The 22430-nt window shown below is 50.9% G+C and overlaps 1 protein-coding gene across 2 annotated transcripts in view; it reads right to left on the bottom strand.

Moving 5' to 3' along the window:
* LARP1 (La ribonucleoprotein 1, translational regulator) overlaps positions 1 to 22084 on the bottom strand; it is a 43432-nt gene extending 21348 nt beyond the window's left edge. For both annotated transcript variants that reach the window (XM_034067098.1, XM_034067099.1), the window contains exons 1-2: positions 21719 to 22084; positions 6355 to 6381 (exon numbers count right to left, since the gene is read on the bottom strand). In XM_034067098.1, coding sequence (XP_033922989.1) covers positions 6355 to 6381; positions 21719 to 22064 — 373 coding nt within the window. In that variant the 5' untranslated portion in view covers positions 22065 to 22084. The remainder of the gene's footprint in view (positions 1 to 6354; positions 6382 to 21718) is intronic.
* Between the last annotated feature and the right edge of the window lie 346 nt (positions 22085 to 22430).

The following is a 22430-nucleotide window of genomic DNA, read 5'->3' as shown; positions in this document are numbered from 1 at the left end:
CCTGCTCACAGGGAGCTGACGAACAGTACTGCTTTCCAAATGCATTTAGCTCTGCACACGTAAGTTTTCTGCACGGTCTGACTTATTTCCAAGGAGAATGAGGGACAACAAAGGTCTGGACTTACCAAAGATGCACAACTGTCCTCTCTGCAGCCTCCCAGTCCAAGACACAAACCCTTCGAATCGTGGCTAACATACACTGCAGGAGAGGGTTAAGAAATGCTGAGGCATTTCTAATGCTAACAGCGGCAGCAAGGGCACTGTGGATTCTTCCTGGCACAGAGAGCTACTATTAAAGGTAGCATATGAACTCTCTAGGGTGAGTGACATCTTCCCACTGCCTTTTCAAGCCAGGCTCTTCTCTGAAGAGGGTTTCTAGGAAACTTTTGACACACGATCCATGCTCATTCCACCACACCAGTCCCACAGACGCTGGGCTCATGCAGAATGAAGAGGCACAGGAACCACCAACCCCCAGTTTTCCAAGGAAAGGCACCCATCATCCCACCACCCTGCACAAGAGGCTACACCAGCACCAGTGCCTGACTTAGCTTGTCCAGTGCAGACAAGTCTCCAGCCAGCAGAGCATGTAGCCAGCAATACCTCTGCATTCATGGAAGAGATAAAAAGCCTTTTAGCCTCCTAAAAATGCTCCATCGGGTTAAATGGCTCAGGGCTGGAAAAGGAAGCAGCATTCCTGGGTAAACACCAAGTCAGTCCATTATGGAGGCCTGAGGAAAGGCATGAGTTGATCCACCTGCTGCTCAGAGTAACAAAGCACAGCAAGGACACCTCGGCATTGGGAGAGGAGGGCACCACAGGCAAGGCTGCAGGGGCTCAGGGCATGCCAAAGCATGGAGGAGCTGGAGGGTCAGGCTCTCCTCCAACCAAGGCAGCTCAGGGACCAGCTGGGAGTTCATGACCTACAAAACAGAAAAGCAGTGGTGGGGAAGAGGGAGGCAACAGGAGCAGGTACTCCAGGACAGCAAGGACAGACACACAAGGCACAGCAGGACTGAGGCTCCTTAGAGAACACAGCAGAACCCAATCCACTCACCTTTGGGGGCAACTGCTTTGCAAATTAAAGGAGGGTGTTCTGTTCCTGCTCACCTCTGCTGCAGGGCTCTGCCTGCTCTGCCAGGCTCTAATGAAAAGCTAGTTAACAGCTAATTACTACCCATTCAGACATAAGATCCCCTACTCTGACTGACTGTGGGCCAGAGGGATAAGGCAGTCACGTGTTGCAGAAATCCCAGCCTTATGAAAGCACAGGCAACTATATTTAGTCGGAAAAACGATGACCTAGCGAGCTTGTCCCTCCCTTACCCCCCACTTGGAGGAGCTGACCTGCCACCTACACAGATCCTACCTCCATGGCACCTAGGAAGTCCTTCAGCCAGCCAGGACTGAGACTGGAACAGCTGGCACAGTTGGAGTCCAGTGTGCATGCATACACAGGGGCTGCCCTAGGGAGGACAGGGCCTCGGCCACGGGGCCCTGGGCCTGGGCCACGGGGATCTTCCCTTCCATCCTTACTGCTGCACAGCAGGTCACCTTGTCAGCAACAAAAGCTGTTAAGCACCAAGAACAACAAATTGGGCCCAGCCCGAGGTCCTGGACCTTATCTTGAAAGCAGGAGGCACACTGGGAACCTGACCAGTGACCAGCTGAGAAGCAGCAGCATTCAGCAGTGACACTTCGGCTGCTGGCCTCTGCATGCTCATGGCTGTGGATGGGAGTTTGCCTCACCTGGATCAGCTCACCCCTCTCTCCACAGTGTGGCTGGGCTAATGGGACAGACACGGACATGCTGAGAATGGAAAGGCAGCAAAGGCAGCCATGCAGTGGTCACACACGTGCCTCTGCTGCAGAGAGAGGGTCCTAGAAGCGAAAGTGTGCAGCAACAAAAGCCAAGAGCATCACCCACTCCCCCTCTTGCTGCAGTGGAAGAGCTTCAAAGGAGAAGAAAAAAAAGAGCCTGAGGAACAGACATCATTAATCTCTTCTCATCAGCAGAGGGGTGATCTCCGCCCGCATCCCACTGCGGCTGATGAGACAGCGCAACTGGTGGTGCCCACAGCACCAGTGAGAAGAGGTCACCACGTGGCAGCCGAAGCCAATGCTGTGATCCCTTTAATGGCCGCCAGCCTCTTCTGCAGCTGCATCTGGGGACTTGGAAGCTGACAAAACCCTTCCTGGGAAGCATCTGGTTCGTCTCACTGTAAATACTTCACATTGAAGAGACAGGAATCGAGAGCCAAGCGCCTGCCACGAGTCCCTCCCGCTGAGCATTCGCACTGTCTAGAAGTCTGCGCAGCTCCTGCTGCCTGTGCCAGTGGAGGGGAAAGGGGTTGTACAAGGCAAAGGTGCAAATGTGCTTCTGGAAAACCTGGCACCTCAAAGATGACAGACGCCAGGCCTCTAGAAATGCAATGTAATTTAAATAATGTCATTTCTAGTTCTTCCCAACGTGATTCCTGTTCCTGACTTGGGCTCCTTTTGCAGAGGGATCTCTACAGGGCCAGTGTGTCCCCTGTGCGATGGCCACTGTCAAAGGGACAGCTATACCTCACCCTTGAATCCTGCACCAGGTCAGCTGCAAGCTCGCCTCCACAACTGTGTATAATGCAAAGAGACTGAGCAGCAGCAGGCAGAAACCCAGCTCCATCTCCTGGGACAGGGGAAAGCAATAGAGATCTGGTGTTGCAAACATTCCCAGGAATTTAGGGAGGCCAGACCCAGGTCACCCACTAAGCAGGGTGTCTCAATACAGGAGCTGAAGAAAGTCTACAGTCCCATAACTACCTGGATTGAATAAACTAAACACAGGTATGGGGGCCTCCTCATGTTAGTGAATCCAGTGACACCTGCACAAGAACCAAAAACCCTCCCAATCTCTGAAAGCAGGCAGAAAGGTTCGTTTACTGCTGCCTAAGCATCACCATACCTCAGCTGTGTGGATTTCAGGGCATGCTCTCCAAGCACAATATACAGCATCATCACTTCTGCTGCCCACCTTAAGGCAGACCCAGTGAAATCCAAGATTTTTCTAAATAACTTGGTTACAGCAAACGCTGCCAACTTCCTTCCTGGGTGCACAATCACATGGATCCTGCTGCATAAACCACTCTCTCCAACCCAGCTAATTCCTGTCCTGTAGGTGGCTGCCTCCCCTGCCTCAATACACAGCATGAAACAGTAAAAACACCCTCATCAGAGCGAGCCTTTCCAAAGGAGTCAGGAGTACCCAGCTACAGGAGTGCAACATGACACTTTCTCTCCTAATTTAAAGATCCAGCTCCCTTTTCTTTATCAAAAGGTTTAAAACCAGCTTACTTGGGGTGGGAGCATCACCCACATCTCTGTATGGAAAACTTCACAGCGTTCCATTCAAAGTAGCATCTATAACTCAAGACCTTAGCCACTGCTGACAATTCTCCAAACAAAGAGCATCACTTGCTGCTCTATGGAACAGCAGCGCATCCACAGCGGCACCCTGCAGTTAGCTCTGGTCTTTGCATTTTAACAAGGGCACAGCAGTGCTACAGATGCACAGAGAAAAGCAATTAAACTGCCCACAGGCAGCCCCTTAAGAGGTGAGGCTAAAATGGCTGAGATCCTCCACCACTGAGGAGGCCTGGCTGCAGCACAGGATACCAGGAGGGCACAGGAACGGCACTTGAGGCTAGCAGGAGATCGATTTAAAGCAAGCAAAGTATCTCCCTAAATTGCGGGCAGCAAACTTCAGCACACCGTGTGGCAGCAAGTCCTGGAAAGCAGAGAGCATCAGGAGAGTATGAGCAGCCTTGCAGAGGGGTTAATGTTCAGGCCCAACACGTGTGCAGAGGTCCAGGTGGAGATGTGCCCTCCTCTGTCAAAGAGTCCATCCCTCTGCTCTGCCAACACAGGGCTGGATGTGGGAGACGACAAGTAACTGCTGTGCTAGACAGAAGGGAAGTCAAGACGCCTCTCTGATACCAGCTTTACTTCCAAACACTGTTAGGTAATTGGGATGCAAACACTGGTGCCCTTCCACCTCCACAGCACTGGCTCGTGACACCAGGCTGAGGGCAGAACGCCTCCAGCATCCATACACTAAACAAGCAGGAACATGCTTTGGGCACGCTATAGCTACTGTGCCTACAAAATGGCTGAGTTTTGGCTCAGGCTCCCCATCTATGCATACAAGTCCCAACTCTTGTCACCACAGCTCAGCATCCTCAATCACTAAGCTAACCACTTCCTTGGGCGGAAGGACAATGGACTCCTCACTAAGAGGCAAAACCAGCTGCACAGACCCACCTGGCTATACAAGATTAACCTTGAAAAGTAGGCACAGACATAGATACGGGAGTCCTGGGGATTTGCAGAAACAGACATGAGTGAACTAACTCATTAAACAACCTCAGCGATGAAAGGGAGGTGAAGGAGTCAAAGCCAACAGCCTCAGGAGGGCACAACTCTGATGCTCCAGGCAGGTATTCTCCAGGCAAGGCTTCTGCCTTTGCCTGCTCTCTTCACACTTCACTGCGTTTTGAGATATGAGGGCTTCCAGATAAGCTGGAAAGAAAAAACATGGCACCAGCTTTTCTGGAGAAGGCATAAGAAAGGACTCTAAAGTGTCCTGTGAAGTGACCATTAAAGGAATCCTGTTTAAGCTTTCACTTATCTCCTTAAGAATACAGAATTGTCAAAAAAACTCCCCAAAGCAGGCTCCATAGCTAATGTTTTGTGCAACACTATTGACATGCAACATTCACTCACTGAAACGCTATTATCTGCTGCAAACACACACTCATGCCCCACCCTGGAGGCAGTGAAGGTCCCCAACCAGCTGGAGAGCGGAGGATGGGGTTGTGCCAACCAAAGGACACCTCAAGAGTCTGAAGCACAGGCAGACAAAACCCAACGCCCAAAGAAGGCAGAGCTCCAACAGGGTGGAGAAAAGCCTGTTGTGAACTGGACTCATGGGAATTTACCTTTGCTTCTTCAAAACCAGTCTTAGTATTTCACTCACACACATGCTCTGAAAGCAAGAAAATCATGACTTATGAATGGGTTAGGTTACTACTGGGGTTACTCCTCTAACATTTTCTGTTAACACTCCAGTGCACCCAGTTATGCACCATGGCTTTGTTAGCTAGCTAGAGCTCTGGAAACACATACATACACACAGCTTTAAGCCCTCTGTTCAGTTCACGAAACCAAATTACACTCTCTCAGATATTACATCAGATTGCTCACAACCAGGGACTTATTTTTACTGAAATCAGCTTTAAGACAACAGAACCTATTTCCATACCTCCGAATCCCAATCACACAATACTCCACAATCAGCAGCAATTTATCCTCACACTATCACATGAGCTGGGGAAATGTGGTTCCATGCAAAGCCACAGATGCAGGTAGGAGGTGGACACAGCGATGTGTCCAAGCCAAGCAGTGACCTCCACTCCCAGATCTTTTGCTTTGGGACATCCCCACCAGGGACTGCAGGTTTGAGAGAACAGGATCTTACTGACTGATCTTGGCATCACTGGGTAAAACAAACCTGTCCTTCAGTCTTGGCATGTCAACAACATCCACCTGAATGAAGAGCTTCCAGCAATTTGGGAAAGGCAAGAACTGAGATCATCAATACCTTCTTTTAAAAACTACACCCCCTAATTTGGGATCTCCATCCAGAGTAGCCTCCTTGCCCCATCTAGGGCACCAGTCCATTTGTGCATGATCCCTCCTAGCCAAGCTGCACACACTACTGGGCCCAGGAAATTCCCATCCTGCACTGATGGCAGTGCAGTGTGTATCTCAGTTGTCATTAACAGTGATGCTCAGCAGCAACACACAGACTGAATAAGCCAAAGGGGAAGTCTGCATCTTTTCAAAGTATTGCAAATTCAAATATACACCTTCAGATTCATGGACACATCAAGCTGTACATAACACACATACAAACAGCAGCAATTCTGAGTTCCATCCGCATCTTGACACATCAATGTTTTCAGTTGCATGGGATGATCAAGAGTGACAAGTTCTGAAGCTCTTTCACCCTGGACGCCCAAACTTGCCACAGTGAAATTCATGGAAGGACAGTAACCTTCCAGCAGTTGTAGTCAATCACTGTGGGAAGGCATAAACCATGTCACTGCCCAAGAGAATGGCCAAATATTAGAGGGACTTTCTTGGTTTGGGTTTTTTGAGGAAGGTTGGGTTTTTGGGGTTTGTTTTTTTCCAGTTACTGTCTGTTGCATTTTCCTGTAGCAGCCTTCTAAATGTGGATAGCGCTGACTCTGCAGGAAGAGAAGTGAAGGGGAGAAGGAGGTCTGAAGAGCTCCATGTGCAATTAATACATACCAGACTGGCCATCAGCTGGGAATATATCTGTAAAAGAGAAAAAAGAGAGAAAAAAAAATCAGTCCTGGTTGCAGTTGGAGTGGGAATCATTTAAAAGGTCCCTCCTTCCTTGATTTGTTTGCTTCAGCTAAACAGAGGAAGCATTTTCTTAGTATCCCAAGTTAAACAACAATCCAGCTTGGAATCCACCTCAATTCAACCACTTGTTGGGAGAAAGATTTTGAAGGAGGCTGTTTACCTGGATGTATTGCTCTTATAAATAACCTTCTATGTTGGCTTGTAACAGACAGCAGTGGGCAATAAAAACCTCATTGAGATGTACAAATATCCACACAATGAGCTACCTGGTGCCACCCCCATGCTCCCCCGGCCAGCATTATCAAATGGAAAGCTGCACAGAGAGTATCTATCATGATGACCAGCCAGGGAGCAGAGGTGGCAGCCAAATCAAAAGCAAAATGAGCATTTTCCTGATGGTTCTTGGTTTTTGCAGCCACAAGGGACATCAACAGCTGTGCCCAGCTCCAATACAGCTCCTGTACCAGAGAATCACCCGAATGGATGCCCTGCTCCTCAGTACATCACCCCAGGGAGCACCTTCCCCATCCCATCTGAGGTGGCCCTACCAGCAAGCACAGCCTGTTGCTGGAGTCTAGAGGGGATCCTGAAACAGATTACTCAACCTTTCCACTCCCCCAAGTTTTTTCCAGTTAGAGACGTGCGTTCTTCTCCTGATGGGCCCTACTTACTGCTGGGAATATTTTTATGAAGTAGCTGGGAAGGACCAGATATTTTGAGAAAGGAAAAGATTCTTTTGAGGAGCACACAGGACACTGTGTGTGGAGAAACACTGAGGAAAGGCTCCCCAGAAGCTATGAAAACAGCACTTTTGGGAGAGCAATACACTATGTTTTCTTCAAGAAACATGGAAGAGGAGGGGAAAGGAGGCTGCCAGCAAGGCAAGGTCCTCCTGGGACGGGGGCAGGCCCCTGGCTCAGGCTTATCAGCTGCCCAAAACACACATTCATCTGGGAAGTCACAAGAGTTGCAGCTAGGCCTACCCCTTGGACAGGGCAGTGCTCTCTGGCCTGGGCTCAGCCAATGCAGCAACAGCAGAAACACGCCTCTGACAAAATAACTCTAATTTCTCTGTCTTCAGCAGTACAACGTGTTCAAAACATCCTCAGCCCACCTACGAGCAGCAGAAGCAACAGGACACACACAAAAATAATCAAAACTCCCTCTGCCCTTATACACACTTACAGTCTGTGGCCATGCTGAAGGTGTGATCCCAAGGAAAATCCAACACATCCAGAAAAGCATCCAAGCACCAGTCTGGATCCTTTGCAGACTGCATGCTCTACTGCAGTCCTCCCCCAGCACATCACCCCAGTGCATCTGAACACCTTGTATTTCTGTGATGGATGCTGAAGAGGCCAACCTTCTGCAACAGTGAGTACAGACACCCTGCACTCCATCTAAGAGGAAACTAAACAATGGGGCAATTTCTGCATTTCCCTACTGGGGCAACTCCTGCCCAGCTTCTCCACAGAGGAACAAGGTGGAAGCACTGATACCTCACCTGACCTGTGTGGGTCAGCCACCTGAATCAGCTATTACCAAAAACCCCCAAATCAAGTAAAAATAATACAGTGGCTGACAAAAGGAATTCCTTTGTATCAGCCAAGAACTATAGGTCTTGGCAACCATACCCTTGCTATACCCCACCAGGAGCAGTTCTCAAGTTCACATCCCTACTGGCTGCCCAACCAGCTCTACAAATGCACAGCAAGGTTCACCTGGCTTCTCTCGAGCTCAGCCACAATAAAATGACAGCACATTTGCCACCACATTCACTAGAAAATCAGTGGAAACTCCTCAGTGGCTTAGACCAGTAGAAAGCAAGGACCATGCACGACAGCCAGCTCATGTCATACTGCTCACATTCACCTCCAGGGTTTGCCAGTGTAGCTCTTGTCAAGGAAGGACACTTGCCTCCAATCCTCAGCCCTCTTGTTTGGAAGATACTGAGGTTGTCCAACTCATCACACCTATAACTGATGCAGCTTTGACTCCAAGCTCTCTAGAGCAGAGACCCAGAGTGCTGAGTTTGCAGGCAGCTTTCCCCACTGCGGACAAGCAGCACAAAGCAATGTCTGTAGGACTTGCCCTTCTCAAGAACAGGGCTGCTGAGAGGACACATACGAGGCAGGGCTGCTTAGGGACCGCCAGGCACAACAGCCCTCTGGGACACCTCCTTCCCTTGCAAGCACCAGAGACTACAAATTCACCTGCCAATTGAGAGCAGCACCTGAGGTGCCCAAGAGGAGCCTGAATCAGGCAGAGCTTTCCTTTCCCAAGAAAGCCATGGCAAGGAAGCAGACAGAAATGCATGTGGCCCGCAGGGCAAAGGGCTGCTCTCCAAGGAGCCTGTCTAGCACACTGCAGGCCTGAGGTTAAAAATCAAACATGAAAGACCCAGGCACAGAGACCAGGCTGGGCTTTTGCTCAAGTAAAGTCCAAATGTGAAAGCAGGAGCCTCGTCAGTCCCACAGATTCCTCCCACCACACACACGGCTTTCCCCCCCAGGGCACCCCAATGTCAGGTACCCTGATGCAGGCCAGATGCTGCTGAGGATGATGACGCTCCAGCTGAATCCAGCCTGTCCCACTGGGCCAATATAAGCTAGCCCCAGACAGCCAAATGGGAGAGAGCAAGCAGTAATAATATGGTGATGCAGGCAAGGAAGACCCATAAAATTTGGACTCTATAGTCTTACATTTCCTTTCTCTTCTTGCATGTAAACACTTTGCTTCTCAGTATAGGCTCAACACCAAAAGATGGTGTCTGAACAGAGGTATTAGAATCACCACAGGAACCAGTGATCTCTTCATTTTAACATCAGTCTCTGCCAAGCCAAGTATTTCCCAAGCCCTTTACCACCCTCCTCTGTATATTACCCATACAGCCTACAACATCCCAGCGGAAAACATGTCTCACAAATCTCCCTGTTATCAGCAAATGGGGGTGGAGGAAGGAACAAGCAGGAGGTCAAGGCTGTGTGCTGCAGCCGGCAGGATGCTGGGATGGGTGCAGAGCATCCCCTTCAGGACAGTCACATGAGGGTGCAGATGTGGCACAGCAATACCCCCAGTTACTGCACAAAAAGCCCAGGAGACGTAATAAATCCAGGGCACTCGTCCTTATTGTAGGTGATGGATACAGAATCCCAATTTTTGCCTGGTGGTATTTTTATACACAGGAGGAGCCATATGCTAAAATGGGGCATTTAAAGAGAAAAGCTGATGCATCCACACACATACCCCCTTCCCCAGGGGCTATCTGGCCACCACTGCTATTCAGGTATCTGGGACAGGTTCAGAAAAGCCACCCCGTTTATGAGCCTACACCTCCCTTCCACTGCAGAAGCACACTGCCAGCCCAGCTCCTCCACCAGCCATGCTTCAGTGCCAAATCCCAACATCCTCACAGGAAGCCCACCTTCTGCCTGCTGAGAAGGGACCTCCACCAACAGCTCCCCTGCTAGCAGCACCCCTTTTCCACCACAGACACTGCTTCTTCCTCTCTGGGCCTGGGAGGCAGCAGCTGAAGAGCAGCTCATCAGCCCTGACGCAAGAGAAGTGCTGACTTGTTATTACAGCAACCCGCAGGCATAACTGCCGAGCATGGCCAGGCCAGAGGAACCAGCTCCCTGAGCCCCACTGCTCCCCCCTACCTGCAATCACCCTCCTGCTCTCCCAACTGGGGGGGAGGGGGGGGAACGACCTCAGTGAACTTTAAGTCACCTCCCAGTCACCAAAGCACACTGACTGGTACCACCGCACTGGTGTGCTGAGCGAGGGCTGCCCCTCTGCATGCACTGGCACACATGACAGCAGGCTCCTCGGGGGAGGACGCCAGCTGATTAGTCCTGAAGTTGTAACTGAATCATCCTTCACCTTCTACAGACAAAAGACTAGGACGTCAGCACAAAAATGACCTCTCCAAGGTCACGCAGACATGACCAGAGCCTGGTTGCAGTGGCTCAAAGGCTGTGCTGGCTGCCCAGGAGAGGGACAGGGAAGGGAAGCACTGGTGGATGCAGGATCGATGGGGATCTCTCCTCTAACCCGACCTGCTGCCCAGCAGGGACGATTCCGTACTGCTCCTCTGGCTATGATGGCAATCCTCCCAGTGCAAACAGCACAGGCAGGGAAAAGGTCCAAATTACAGAGTCCAGTGTCTGCTGCAAAGATACCAGTGCTGCTTGAAACTCTTCTCTACCCCAGGGCAACTTTTCAGCTCAAATACCCATCCCCTGGCTCCCCCTCTGAGGCTAAGGCAGCGCCCACACAGGTTCCTGAGACAGTTACCTTTGTCTCTCTGCCTCTTTGGCAAGCCTCTTCAAAGCAATGCTCAGCAGAGAAGGGGGCAAGGTCTGCTAGGAAAAAGCAGCAAAGCAAGAAACCCCAAACGCCAAGGATTAGCATGGCCAATTAAATACCTCATGAGATCTTGCTTGCTTCCTGCTCCCCTCCTTCGTTACCTGCAGAGCAGGCTCAGGGAGGGTCCAGCTCTGAGTCACCAGATCTTCCCCAACTCCCCCTAAGCTGCCAGGTCCCGGCAAAAACCTCTCATGCCTCTTAATAGCTACTGTAATAAGAAGTATTTCTACCTCCTCAAAGAGAAGCTGAAGCTTGAAACTGATGTATCAACCCTAACCTGGTATGGTCAGGTCCTAAGACACCAATAAGGTCAGTGCAAGAAAAAGATAAAAAGCCACAGAAGCATTATCAGCTCCCAAATCAGTTTCTCTGCAAGGGTATCCAGACCACTGGAGCCCGGGGTAGGTGATTTTCTCCTCTCCACCCAGAGGAGAGGCTTGGTTCCTCCTCGGACACCCTCATCGTGTACACTGGCTGAAGAGCTGCAGCTGGTGTGAGCTCCAACATCAGTTTCCCCAAAACCACGTGGAAACAAATGCCTTCAATAGGTTTTCAGTGTATGAACAACTGTGGTTTTAATGAAGTTCATCTGGGGTGCCCCCGCTAACTTCATGTTCTTGAAAAGGGATGAAGACTGTCAGCATCACCAAGTTGCAAGAGGAACACTGCTAGAAAAAAAATCACCTACTCCAAAATCAAAGCATTATCTGTGCAAGATAGCTCCCAGGGTTAACTCCATACCACACACTGAACTACTGTAGTACCTTGATGCTGACGTTCGGTCTCTTCTGGACAGAAGGGGACCAAAGCTGACCAAACAGGGCTGTGACTCAGGCTTGAATACACACTCACCAGTGGGACCAGCACTGCATCCAGCAAAAGCACCTTTCTGAGATCCACTTGCAAGAGGGTGCAGGTCTCTTGTCCAAGTACAAAAGGTGCTGATAGGGTTCTGAGGAATGCATCTGGTCAGCCTGACCAGAAAACACGAGTGCTCACCAAACAGGCAGTCCTGTGAATCCAACACTCGCATATGCGCAGGCACACAAGGAATAACTGTAAGGTCACTGCTGTTTTTTCTCCCATCCACTTATCAGTGCCTGCACTGGAGAGAACAAACACTGGCTGTTCCCTCCTATTAACTCCTTCTCCCCCCATCTCCAAACAGAGAAGCAGCAAAGTGCTGCCGCTCCAAGCATGAGTCCTAACACTCCTATTCACACACCCAACAAAAAACTACAGAGAAAGTACAAGGCACCTTAGAAGAGCTTCATTGCTGTTCCTATGAAGCCTTTCTGCCTCTCACATTCTTTGCTCAGCAGTAACTCTGAAGTGACACTGCTGTAAGTCCCCAGCCTTCCAGAAGGCCAATCCTTACATGAGTCTGGGCCCAATGATCACACTCACCCTCCTTTAAGCTACTGGATATTGAATGAGCAATAAAATTTCAGGCATGATCCAGCAAAATTAACGTGTCTTGGAGACTCTTGTTGAAATCCAGGAACCATTCTGGTGTGGCCCAAAAGCCAGCTGGATCCCATGCTATGGAAACCAGTACAGGATGGGATTTTCTTCTGACAGGGCTATCACAACACACCATGCCGCAACACACACACATCAAGGGCAGGCAGGCTCAGACACCACAGCAAAGCTTTGCTTGAGGACAGCTCAATAAGCAATAGGCCGGATACATCCTTCTCCATTGCTGTAGCCAGAAATCCAGCCTCTCCATGAAAGAGGATCTCCCCCACCTCCTCAAAAGCAGCAGTATCAAGGGTTTGCCCTGTAAGGTCAAGCAGGGATGCCATAAAACCCTGTGAAAACCCCAGGAACTGAAAAGTGCAAAGTGTTCTTCACCTCAGGGCTGCAGGCAGCAGGCCAAGCAGGGGATCTGTAGGATACACAAAGCAGCACAGTGAAGACAACATAATTAAATCCCTTAACTGAATTAGAAATCATCAGACTCACAGTCTGAGATGTTCCTCTGCTCTGGCCCAGGTTATCTGGTTGGTTTCAAACACACAGCTTTTCCAGTCATTCTCCAAACTCCATCCTTGCTTAGTTCCACTTCTCTGCTGCTAACTACACCAGCTCCAGCTCAAGGGAGGAGGGTTGTCTGTCTGTCATCTGCCATGTCTCTTCCAAATCATCCTCAGACGTACTTACTAATTTTTCATTTGAACAACATGGGTCACCTACTGCAGATTCCCTGTATGGCATGCAAGTGTCCCATCTGTCGCTCTCCAATGAAAAACAGGGGCGCTACAAGAGTTCCTGGGATTGGAAAGCCATAACAAATCGGTCCCCCTTTTGCTAAGCTCGGTGCATGACCCTCTGCAATGGCAGAGGATTTCCAAGCACTTGGAAGATGTGTTAGACTGTATTAGGTATTACCTCCAGCTCTCAAGGTTTAGCTGAGAGACGGGAAGTGAAATTTAATATGATTACAGCCAGCAAAGCCTCGTGCTTTGTCATCTGAGCACGTGGTGGAGTCCCCTCCATGATTCGCTTTTGTCTTGCTGGGTGGGATCTTGTGCACAAATATCCTATCAGTTCTGCTTCACTCAGCTCACTCCCAAGAACAATCTGGGGACGCATTTCTCGACATTTCAGTATCTGCTGCTACAGTCAGCGTCACACATACTGGTGTCACTCTACACTTGATTCTTCACTCTGTTTTTACCTTTACTTGCCTCCTTGCAGAGCCTTGTAGCTGACTTGTCAACACGAACCCATCTGGAGGTACACAGGTAGCGAAGTGCTTCAGTCACTCCTTTACATGTCTCTTTGTGTGCTACATGAAGCCAAGAGCATTGCTATTTATTATGGTCAAGCATATTATTTTCAGCAGGCTTGCTCTGTGAGGCTGGGGCAGCTGATACAGACATCGCTCCTGAGCTATGTGGACTTTGTGAAGATTTGGAAGGGCTACAGAAAAGATACAAAATTACTGTAGTGAGAATCCTGAGTTCCCTGCAGGAATAAACTCTGCTTCTCTTCCAACATTTAATACAAAAAAATGCAAGCTCTGACCTTGGAGAATCTGAAGAAATTAATTTCCTGTATGAAGTGAAATGAATGTTGGCTTATCACACTGAGTGTTGCTTATTGTCACTATTTCATTCCATCACTAGCTTCATCATCTGTAAGTGCACAAAGCAGATACATTGGTAACTAGCATTTGGTAAATTGAGAATCACTCGTCTACATCACTGACCAGAAGCTTTCAAAAGCAGAGTTATAAAAAAATAAGGAAAAATAATAATAGCAGAATGGTTTAGTGTGAAAGCTGAAAATACATTGCAAATAACCTGCTTAGAGACTAAGTATTTAGTGATGTACCCACTTTCTGGCAGCACCTCTGAGTTACCAGGCAGGTAAAACACCAATCTCCCCACACACCTTTTGTCTTACTTTCCGATCAACAAAACTCTACCCTTTCCTCATTTTTGTGGCTTCTCCAATTTCATACTTGTTTTCCCACATATTTAGTCAGGAAAAAACCTCACGTCTCTCTGTGTTTCAGACTCACAACCTAACTTATCCAGCCCTGAAACCCCTCCGTTCCCTCCACATGTGCATCCGGCAGCAAGTCAAGAAACTCAAGTGATGCCAGGAAAGAAGAGATAAGCAGCCCCCTGCGCCCTCCTCCAGCAGGCAGCCATGCCCTGCAGACTGCAGAGTCACTGCAGGAGCTCCGCACACGCTGCCACTCAGCTGGAAAAACGTGCTCAGCAGTGTGCAGAGGCTCTGCTCCCTGCCTCTGCCCCCCAGGGCTGTACCCCATAGCTGGGAAGGGAAGAGTGGAGCAGCACCGGGCTCCCACACATGTGCAGTGTCCCGTCCGTCCCCCCCCCCGGGGTTACACAGCGGGGCATGCAGTGGGAAGGACACACGGCACATTTCCGTCCCTCCTTCTGCCTTCCCAATCACAGTTCAACTCTGGCGTGTGCGTCAAGGACACGTGAGGTTCACAAGCCCCACACGAGCCCCTGCTTCTCCCCATTGCCCCCTCTGGCTATTGTGCTCATTGTCACCAAGGGATCTCTGCAGAGCCTGCTGGAGACCAAACAAGTAACACTACAGGCACCAGAGATGCTTTTCCTCCAGCACATTCCTTCTGGAGCTGGGATGCTTTTCCTGGGCCACTTTGGGGAATGGAGAGAAGTACCTGCAGGCATGTGGCCAGGTCACAGGCCAGCTCTGCCTGCTAAAGCAGCAAGCTGCAGCAGACCTGTTCCCAGCCACTTTAAGTGGTACCCAGCAGGAAATGAACACGCTTCCTGGGAGCACAAGTCGAGGCAAGCTGCACCTGCCAGCACATTGTGCCACATGTGCTCTGGAGAGAACCACAGTGCCACTTTCTACATCAAGGGCTCCTGTGTCACCTCTGAGTGCCACCAGAACCACACTGAGCAGCACTGACACCTCAGTCACACCAACAACCACCTCTGTTGGCCATTCCTAAAGCAAATGGAGGCTTCCACCTGACCTGTTGTGCCAGAGCATCCACCATGGTCATCTCCCACAGACAGTCAGCCCCAAGCTATCCGCAGCACAGACGTCTACCAGCCCTTCTGACCTGTAAAGGAACAGCATGACTCAAACCCAAAAGAACATAAATAAATTCACAACCACACAGAGTGCTGAAGCCCGTACAGCGCTGCAGCACATGGAAGTCTTGAGGCAAGCTGCTCCTCCTAAGTCAGCTTTGCTCCAGAAGGACACTGAAGGTAAACCACTGATAATGCAGGTATTAGATCAGCCAGTTCACAGCCTTTCCTCCTGCTCCTTGCTTGTCACAGCAGAATATCCCCCAGCATACATAGCTCTAATGCTGCAGGAAGAGCTCTTGATTGTCACAAGAACACTGGGCTGGATGACTTGCTAAGGATGGCTCCAACTGCTCAACCAGCACCATCAACCCAGTGCAATACTGAAACCAGAAGAGCTGAAACCAACACATCACACATTCATTTGCTCAGAAAAAGCAATCCACACATTATCAGCCCACAGAAGCCCCCCAAAACACAGCACAACGCACACTGTGATAGAGGAAAGCTCAGTGAAGAGGATCTTCTGGGAAGCTGTAATTACAGGATGAACCTGTGCTTAGAAACATGTTGCCACTTGACTTGACCACCCTTTCCACAACCCTTCCTGAAAAAAGAGGTGTATCTTGCGCAGTATTAAGACTGCCATCAGCAAACCTATTTTCACCAAACACTTCGTGCCAGTTTTACCCCATGTGCTCACCCAAGCAGCCAAGCACAACTTCCAGCCAAGCAACCCCGACTGACCCTAACCCAGGACTCTCCCCACAGTCTGGTAACTGTTTCATTCAAGGCCAAATTCAGTTCCCATTTGTTCTGGTCACCAATTACTGTTGCCTAAATACAAAAGTAGCCACTTTAAGCTCTCACAGCACTGCATTAACTTCTTCAAAGCCCTTCTTTTACCTCTGCTCTGACCGCTCAAGTCATGTAGCTGTATCATTTGCTACTAGATATTCAGATAAGCTAGTTGTTTCAATGCAAAGAGGTAAGTCTCCTACCTCCACTCAGAGATCACTAACAAGGACCTGGCAGAATGAGTTTGGAACTGAAGGATGCTCCCAAGTAAAGAAAGGGACATGCAGAGCTGGCCACATTGGAGACCACATCCACAGAGTACCCAGAGCTTTACCCAAGCCCAGGACATGACTTCTTGCCCATGCAAAGCTCTACCTAGATAGCATTATCACCATGAAAGAGCCCAGTGGGTATGACCATGGCAGCACCACCTCTTTCCCTGAGCTCCTGTGTACACAGCAAGCCAGGGATTGGCAAAGCCAGCAGCATGGAGACTTAAGCCCTTGGTAGGAAGTCAGCAGTGGTTCCAATGCCAAGATGACCAGAGGATAAATAATGTTTTAAAGACCAGAATGTAAATACATACTGTGGTTGGGAATAAACAAAGCTCACCCCTCCCAACTGGACTTACAGTAAGAGCAGAGCAAAAAGCCTTCTCCTATTGGTTATCTGCCAGATCTACAGCAAGGCCACGTACCTCCATTCACCTGGTTACTAAGGTGAAAGCAGAGCTCCTCCAAGAGGTACATCACCATAAAGGTCACCACAATCCCCTGGCACTATTCAAGTATGCTTCAGTTTTCATTAAGATCATTTGGGTTTTTAAACCCTTGCTATTTGCAAATGTAGTAACTGAAGGATTAAAACATTCAACCTGCTCTACACAGCACAGCTTTATACCCAAATGCTCCTTGTTTAGCCAACAAGCATTACCACTGAGGTGGTGTTGCAGATTCGTTCCAAAGTAATTTCAAGTATGCAAAGAGCAACCTAACTCTATGCAAGCTGGCATTTGGCATTCCCCTGAGAATAATTTCACACTGTTTGCATGCAGCGAAAAGATCAGGTGTCATAATTAGGAAGGGAGACCAGAGCATTGCAGTCCCAGTGCCCCCATTCCCAGCCCTGCTTTTTGCACTTGATTTGTCTTCATGTCGAACCCAAGTTCTAACCCTGCTACTCAGGCCAGCGATCCCAGATGCAGCCCCGGTGAAAACCCCCATGGCACCACAGGTAATAAACAGCTTAAAAGAAGAGGTGTGAGGGAAGGAGGCGATTGGTGACAATCCTCCAGCAATGCCTAGGACCTGGCAATCTGGAAGCAAAGGAGTGTTGAAGCCCAGCAACCAGGGCCAGTGAGTCAGCTCTCAGGAGCTGCACTTCATTCCCCAGCCTTCCCGAAACAAACAGTGCAGAATAGGGCAAAGGTCCAGCACAAAGCTGAAGGGCAAAGGTACGTGGGGGAGGGAAAACACTAAGCTTCACAGGTTTTAGGAGCAGTGAGTTCCAGTTACCCCATCCTCCCCAACAAGATGGAAGAGTTACTCAAACCCGAGCTGTGGGATCCAAACAGTATTTCAGAGAGGAAACCTGGGGCAGCAGGGGTGTGGGGAAGGACTCCATCTGCGATAGCAGCTCTGTTGCAACAGCCAGGAGAGCTCCACAATTACATGCCACGACAGAGCAAGAATTGCCCAACACTTTGGAAATAGGTGTGTGCAGCACTACTGAGCTGGATATCCAAAGCAGGCAGATGCACACATCTATTCTGAAGGCAAAGAAATGCCAAAAGTAAAATAAACTTCCCATACATCTTATCTCCTGTACTGGAGGCTGGTTTCAAGGAAAGCCCTATGGGCAGTTAAGTCAGTGAAGGGTGAGGAGCCAAAACATCTTTTCCTGCTTTCTCTTCAGTTCCGGTAGCCAACCCAGCCTCTGCTCTGGCATAAAGCAACACATGTTCTCACTGAACAATAGTCAGCGAGCCTCTGGTGCTTGCTGCTAGGAACTAAGGTGTGCCTTCTGGAAAGTACTGCTTATCCGCCTAGTGCATTTGCCAAATGACAAGCAAGAAACTCTACTCAAGAAATGAAAACACCTCCTGCATCTCCACTAGGAAATATGCCATCTTCTCCTGGCTGAGTGTTTGCAATGAGAACACAAAAGTTAGTACAGGCAAAGCTCAGCAATCGCAGTGCCAGGCATTAAAACTGAATGTTCTTATTTCCAAGATATAAATGGCTTTAAAAATTAAGAAGTGCCAAGTGCCTTGATGCAACATTTCTTGAACTAAATCCAGCAGGTTTTCAAAACAGGGTGCTGTTAACACCTGCCTGCACCAATGCTTGCATCAGCACCAGCCCTGGTGCAGGGCGCACTGGAGCAGTACAACATGTTCCAGAAGGTCGAGCTGTCTTAACTGCAAGCCAGTTTGCTCTAGAGAAGAAACTGAGAAAATACTTCGAATTTGGTTTATAGCCAAAAAGTGCAAAGCTGTTTTTGCCAGAAGATGTTTCCTCTGCTGCTGCAGCCGCACACACTGCCATCATGCCTTCGCCAGTCAGGCTGCTGGTGGCATTTATTTACATGATAAGAAGAGAGTGTGTAACAATCAAGGGACAGAGGACAGACCTCATTCCTAGATCATTAGGATAAACACAGGGCATCATCACCAGCTCTGCCAACGTCCCTCACAAGCAGTAAGCAATGGCCAGTGCAAGGCTTGCCATACAGGACAGGACCGTGTGTTTCCTCAGGACTCAAAGCACCCTCCCTGCTACCCCAACTCTGAAACACACATGAACAGAAACGTAACACACATCTTGTCAAGACAGCAGGAAAATCTGCTGTGCCACTCCAGCTGAGCCTCAGTCTCTGCTGAACAGCTCCAGTTGTCTAACCCGATCTAATGGTTGCTACACTTCACTGCCACTCCGCTGTGCTTTTGGGAGGAGGGGTTAAGCAGCAAGGAGAGGCTTTGCTTCAACAGTCCTTCCTGAAAAAGCAGAAGCATTGACTCAAACACCCAATTACAGACCTCACTGACAACCTTGAGCATAAAAACGCCACAGAAGCTATAGGCAAGACACCAGCTTCTGAAGATAAACCCTAACTCATCAAATTCCCCAGTCCCTGCATCAGCCCCCCAGCACATTCAACTTCCCCAGCTGCAGAGACTCAAACAGCTCAGAACAGCCAGACACAGATTTGTTAAGCTCTTCCCTATCCATATTCTGACACAGCAGAAAATCATAAAGATCCTGAAGGTGCCTGTGTTTTCTCTGGGCCAGAGCTCAATGCTCAAGCACCAGTTCCAACACAGACCATTACAGAACAGGTGTACACCTAAGGAGTAGGTCTCGTCCATAAAATCTGCTCTGTGGGTCTATAATTAAATAATCATTATAAAAAAAAAGAGGGTTTTCAAAGCCTGCAAAACAAGACTTTTATCTTTACAGATACTAAGCTCCTCGGTCTTCTCACTAACTCAGGACGGGAAACATTTAGTATCTCCAGCACACAAGCACTGCTGGATCGTGATGGTTTTCTATGCTCTGCTGAAAAACCAAAAGCATCCATCGGTGACTTTCTGAAGTTTAAAAGCTCTCAGTTTACTCCAAGTGTACAAAGGACCCGCTTTTCTCAGGCCATCCTCCTGGAGGTCACTGCAACAGAACTCACCTCACCAGCACCATCTTTCACACTAACTCGTGTTCCACATCTTGGTTTCTGTAAGCATCTGCCAAAACAAATCCTCCACCCGAAGCAGTGAACGCCCAATGGGAGCCTGTGAACTGTACAAGAAGGTTCTTGGGCAAAGGGCCACCAGGCAAGGTCAGTTGCCAGCCTGCCTCTGGTGGGAGATAACCAGCCCTGTTGGTTTTACACATTTTCCCTTTTGCTAACCAACAGGCAGCAAAAGAAACAATGCCCCAGGAGAAGAGAGCCAAGTGGCAGTGTCTGGGGCACGGCAGGATCCAGTCATGGCTTCCAAGCATCCCAAAACATACTACTAACCAACTTCATTATGTAAGCACTTTCGGGACCATTGAGATGGACCCAAGAAAACTCTGACTGTTGCAGCATTACCCCATTGCCCTATCATAGGGCGGCCATGCCACTGACACATTCCCTCCCTCACAAAGTCATCTCCAGAGTTGCCAGGACCCCTTCCTCATGCTGGGCAGACTGCTCTGCTTGCTTTGACGAGTCGCCCACTTCTGTGATGGGCACTGGAACAAATCTGGAAGCATCTTAGACACAAGCCCTAAATAGTAATATTCAACCGTGTGTTGTTGCATGTTTTCATTTATTTCTAGGGATTTTTACTTAAAAAGGCAGCATGACAGAGTGCAGCTTTCATACAAAGGTGTGATTTGATCAGTTTTGTGTCATACTGCAAATGTGGACAGCAATACTGCCCTGCATTTCCTTAGGCTTTGCTTATGGTGGTGCGTACAATGAGGAGCCAAAACAATCTGAACACAGACTTCTAACTGACACAAATAACTTTTCCTCTACACTCCCCATTGAAGTGACAGCTTTTCAGGTGAAAACTGCCAAGCTGTCCTTCTTCCAAAGATTGATACCTCTGATGAATCATCATGCTAGGCAGTAAGAGTTCTTGCAAAACACCAGCACATACAGTAACTGGGAATCTGATGTCATATCTGGCAGCGCGATTTTACAGTTAACAGAGGCAGGAAGGAAAAACGCCGATTCCTTCCCAAACAAGCCCCTCAGTGAAAACTTCTGTGTTTTCCCCTCTTTGCACCGATTCACTCGAGCCCGGTAGGAGCGACGCTCTCCAGCACCTATCCCAACTTCCCAGCAAATGGTGCTCGGCAATTCCAGCCTTTGCTGACGACAGCAGCGGGTTGCAAACGCGATTTGGACAGCGTCGCTACCGCTGGAGCCGCGTGGGGAAGCAAAGGGGCAGCGTCCACTTAGGAATACCCCCCTTCCCCAAGCCATGCCGTCCGCTGCCGATCCCCCATGGACACCCAAAGCACGAGCGCGCCGGAGCGGAGCCGTGCTCGGCCGCAGCCCCCGGCCCCGCCGCCATGAGTCGGCAGAGAAAGGCGGCGCGGCCTGCGCGCCGGGGGCGAGCCTCCGCACACGTGGGCAGCGCCAGGCCGCGGTGAAGGGAAGCGGCGGCACCACCGGGGGAAGCTGCTCGCTGGCGGTCACCGGAGAAGCGACCACGTTGTGCTGCGGCGGAATGCTGGGAGCTGGGGGGGGGCACCGCGTGTCCGCCACCAGGCCCCGGGTCCGTCCCCCCCGCCTCATGGCCGCTGCCCGGGCCGCGCTCCCCTCCCCCGCACACGCGCTCCCCGCCTCATGGCCACGGACGGCGCCGCCGCTTCCGACCTCCACAGACCGGCACCCCCCCCCCCCGCCCCGAGCCCCGCCGCGCTGCCCTCACGCCGGCCGCGCTGCCCGGCCAGGCCGCAGGCGCCGTCCCCACACCGTGTGCCGCATGGCGCGGCCAGCCGGGGCGCGGCCGGCCCCCCCCGCCGCACACACACACACTGCCCCGTGTCCCCAGTCCAGCCGGCGGCACCCACCTGGAGGCGACTGCCCATTGACGGCAGGCGCGGCGGCGTTCTTCGTCCAGGGGTTCACCTTGGGCGGCGGGGCCTCGATGAACTCCCTGCGGCCCGCTCCGCCCGCCTCACCGCCGTCCTCCGCCTCGCCGCCGGCCCGCAGCAGGCTCTCCTTCTCCTGGTTGTTACTCTCCTCTTTCTGCTGCTTAGCGCTGGGCGGCCGCGGCGCCGCGAGGCCGCCGTCGGGGCCCATGGGCGGTTCGCCCTTCTCCCGGCTGCCGTCCTGCGGCGGCTTCAGCACCAGGGCGCGCTCCTCGCCGGGCAGCAGCGGGGCGCCGGGCAGCAGCGCCTCCACCTGCGTCGCCATCTGCGCGCACCCGACGGGGACCTCCCAGAGCCCCACCGCCCCCCCCCACCCCTGCCCCCCCCCCGCGCTGCTGCCGCCGCCGCAATATGGAGCCGCGCGGGGACCACGCGACTGCCGCGGGGGCGCGCCCGCCCGCGCGCGCCGCCGGGAGGGGAGGGCGGAGCGGGGCGGGGCCCCGCCGGCGGCGCGCACGTGCCTGATGCAACGCCCGGTTGCGCGAGGGGACGGGAGGGTGCTGCGGGAGGGGGGATGCTTAAAGGGGCCGCACGGTCGGAGCTTGTGGAGGTGGGGAGCAGCTCCGTTCCCCGGCCTTCACCACGGGGCTGCCGTCGGGGAGAGCCCCGAGATGCGCTGCTGCAGAAACAC

Source organism: Melopsittacus undulatus, chromosome 10, assembly GCF_012275295.1.
Source record: "Melopsittacus undulatus isolate bMelUnd1 chromosome 10, bMelUnd1.mat.Z, whole genome shotgun sequence".
Taxonomy (NCBI): domain Eukaryota; kingdom Metazoa; phylum Chordata; class Aves; order Psittaciformes; family Psittaculidae; genus Melopsittacus; species Melopsittacus undulatus.
Note: the sequence above shows the minus strand (reverse complement) of the source record. Positions and strands in the feature narration are given on the sequence as shown.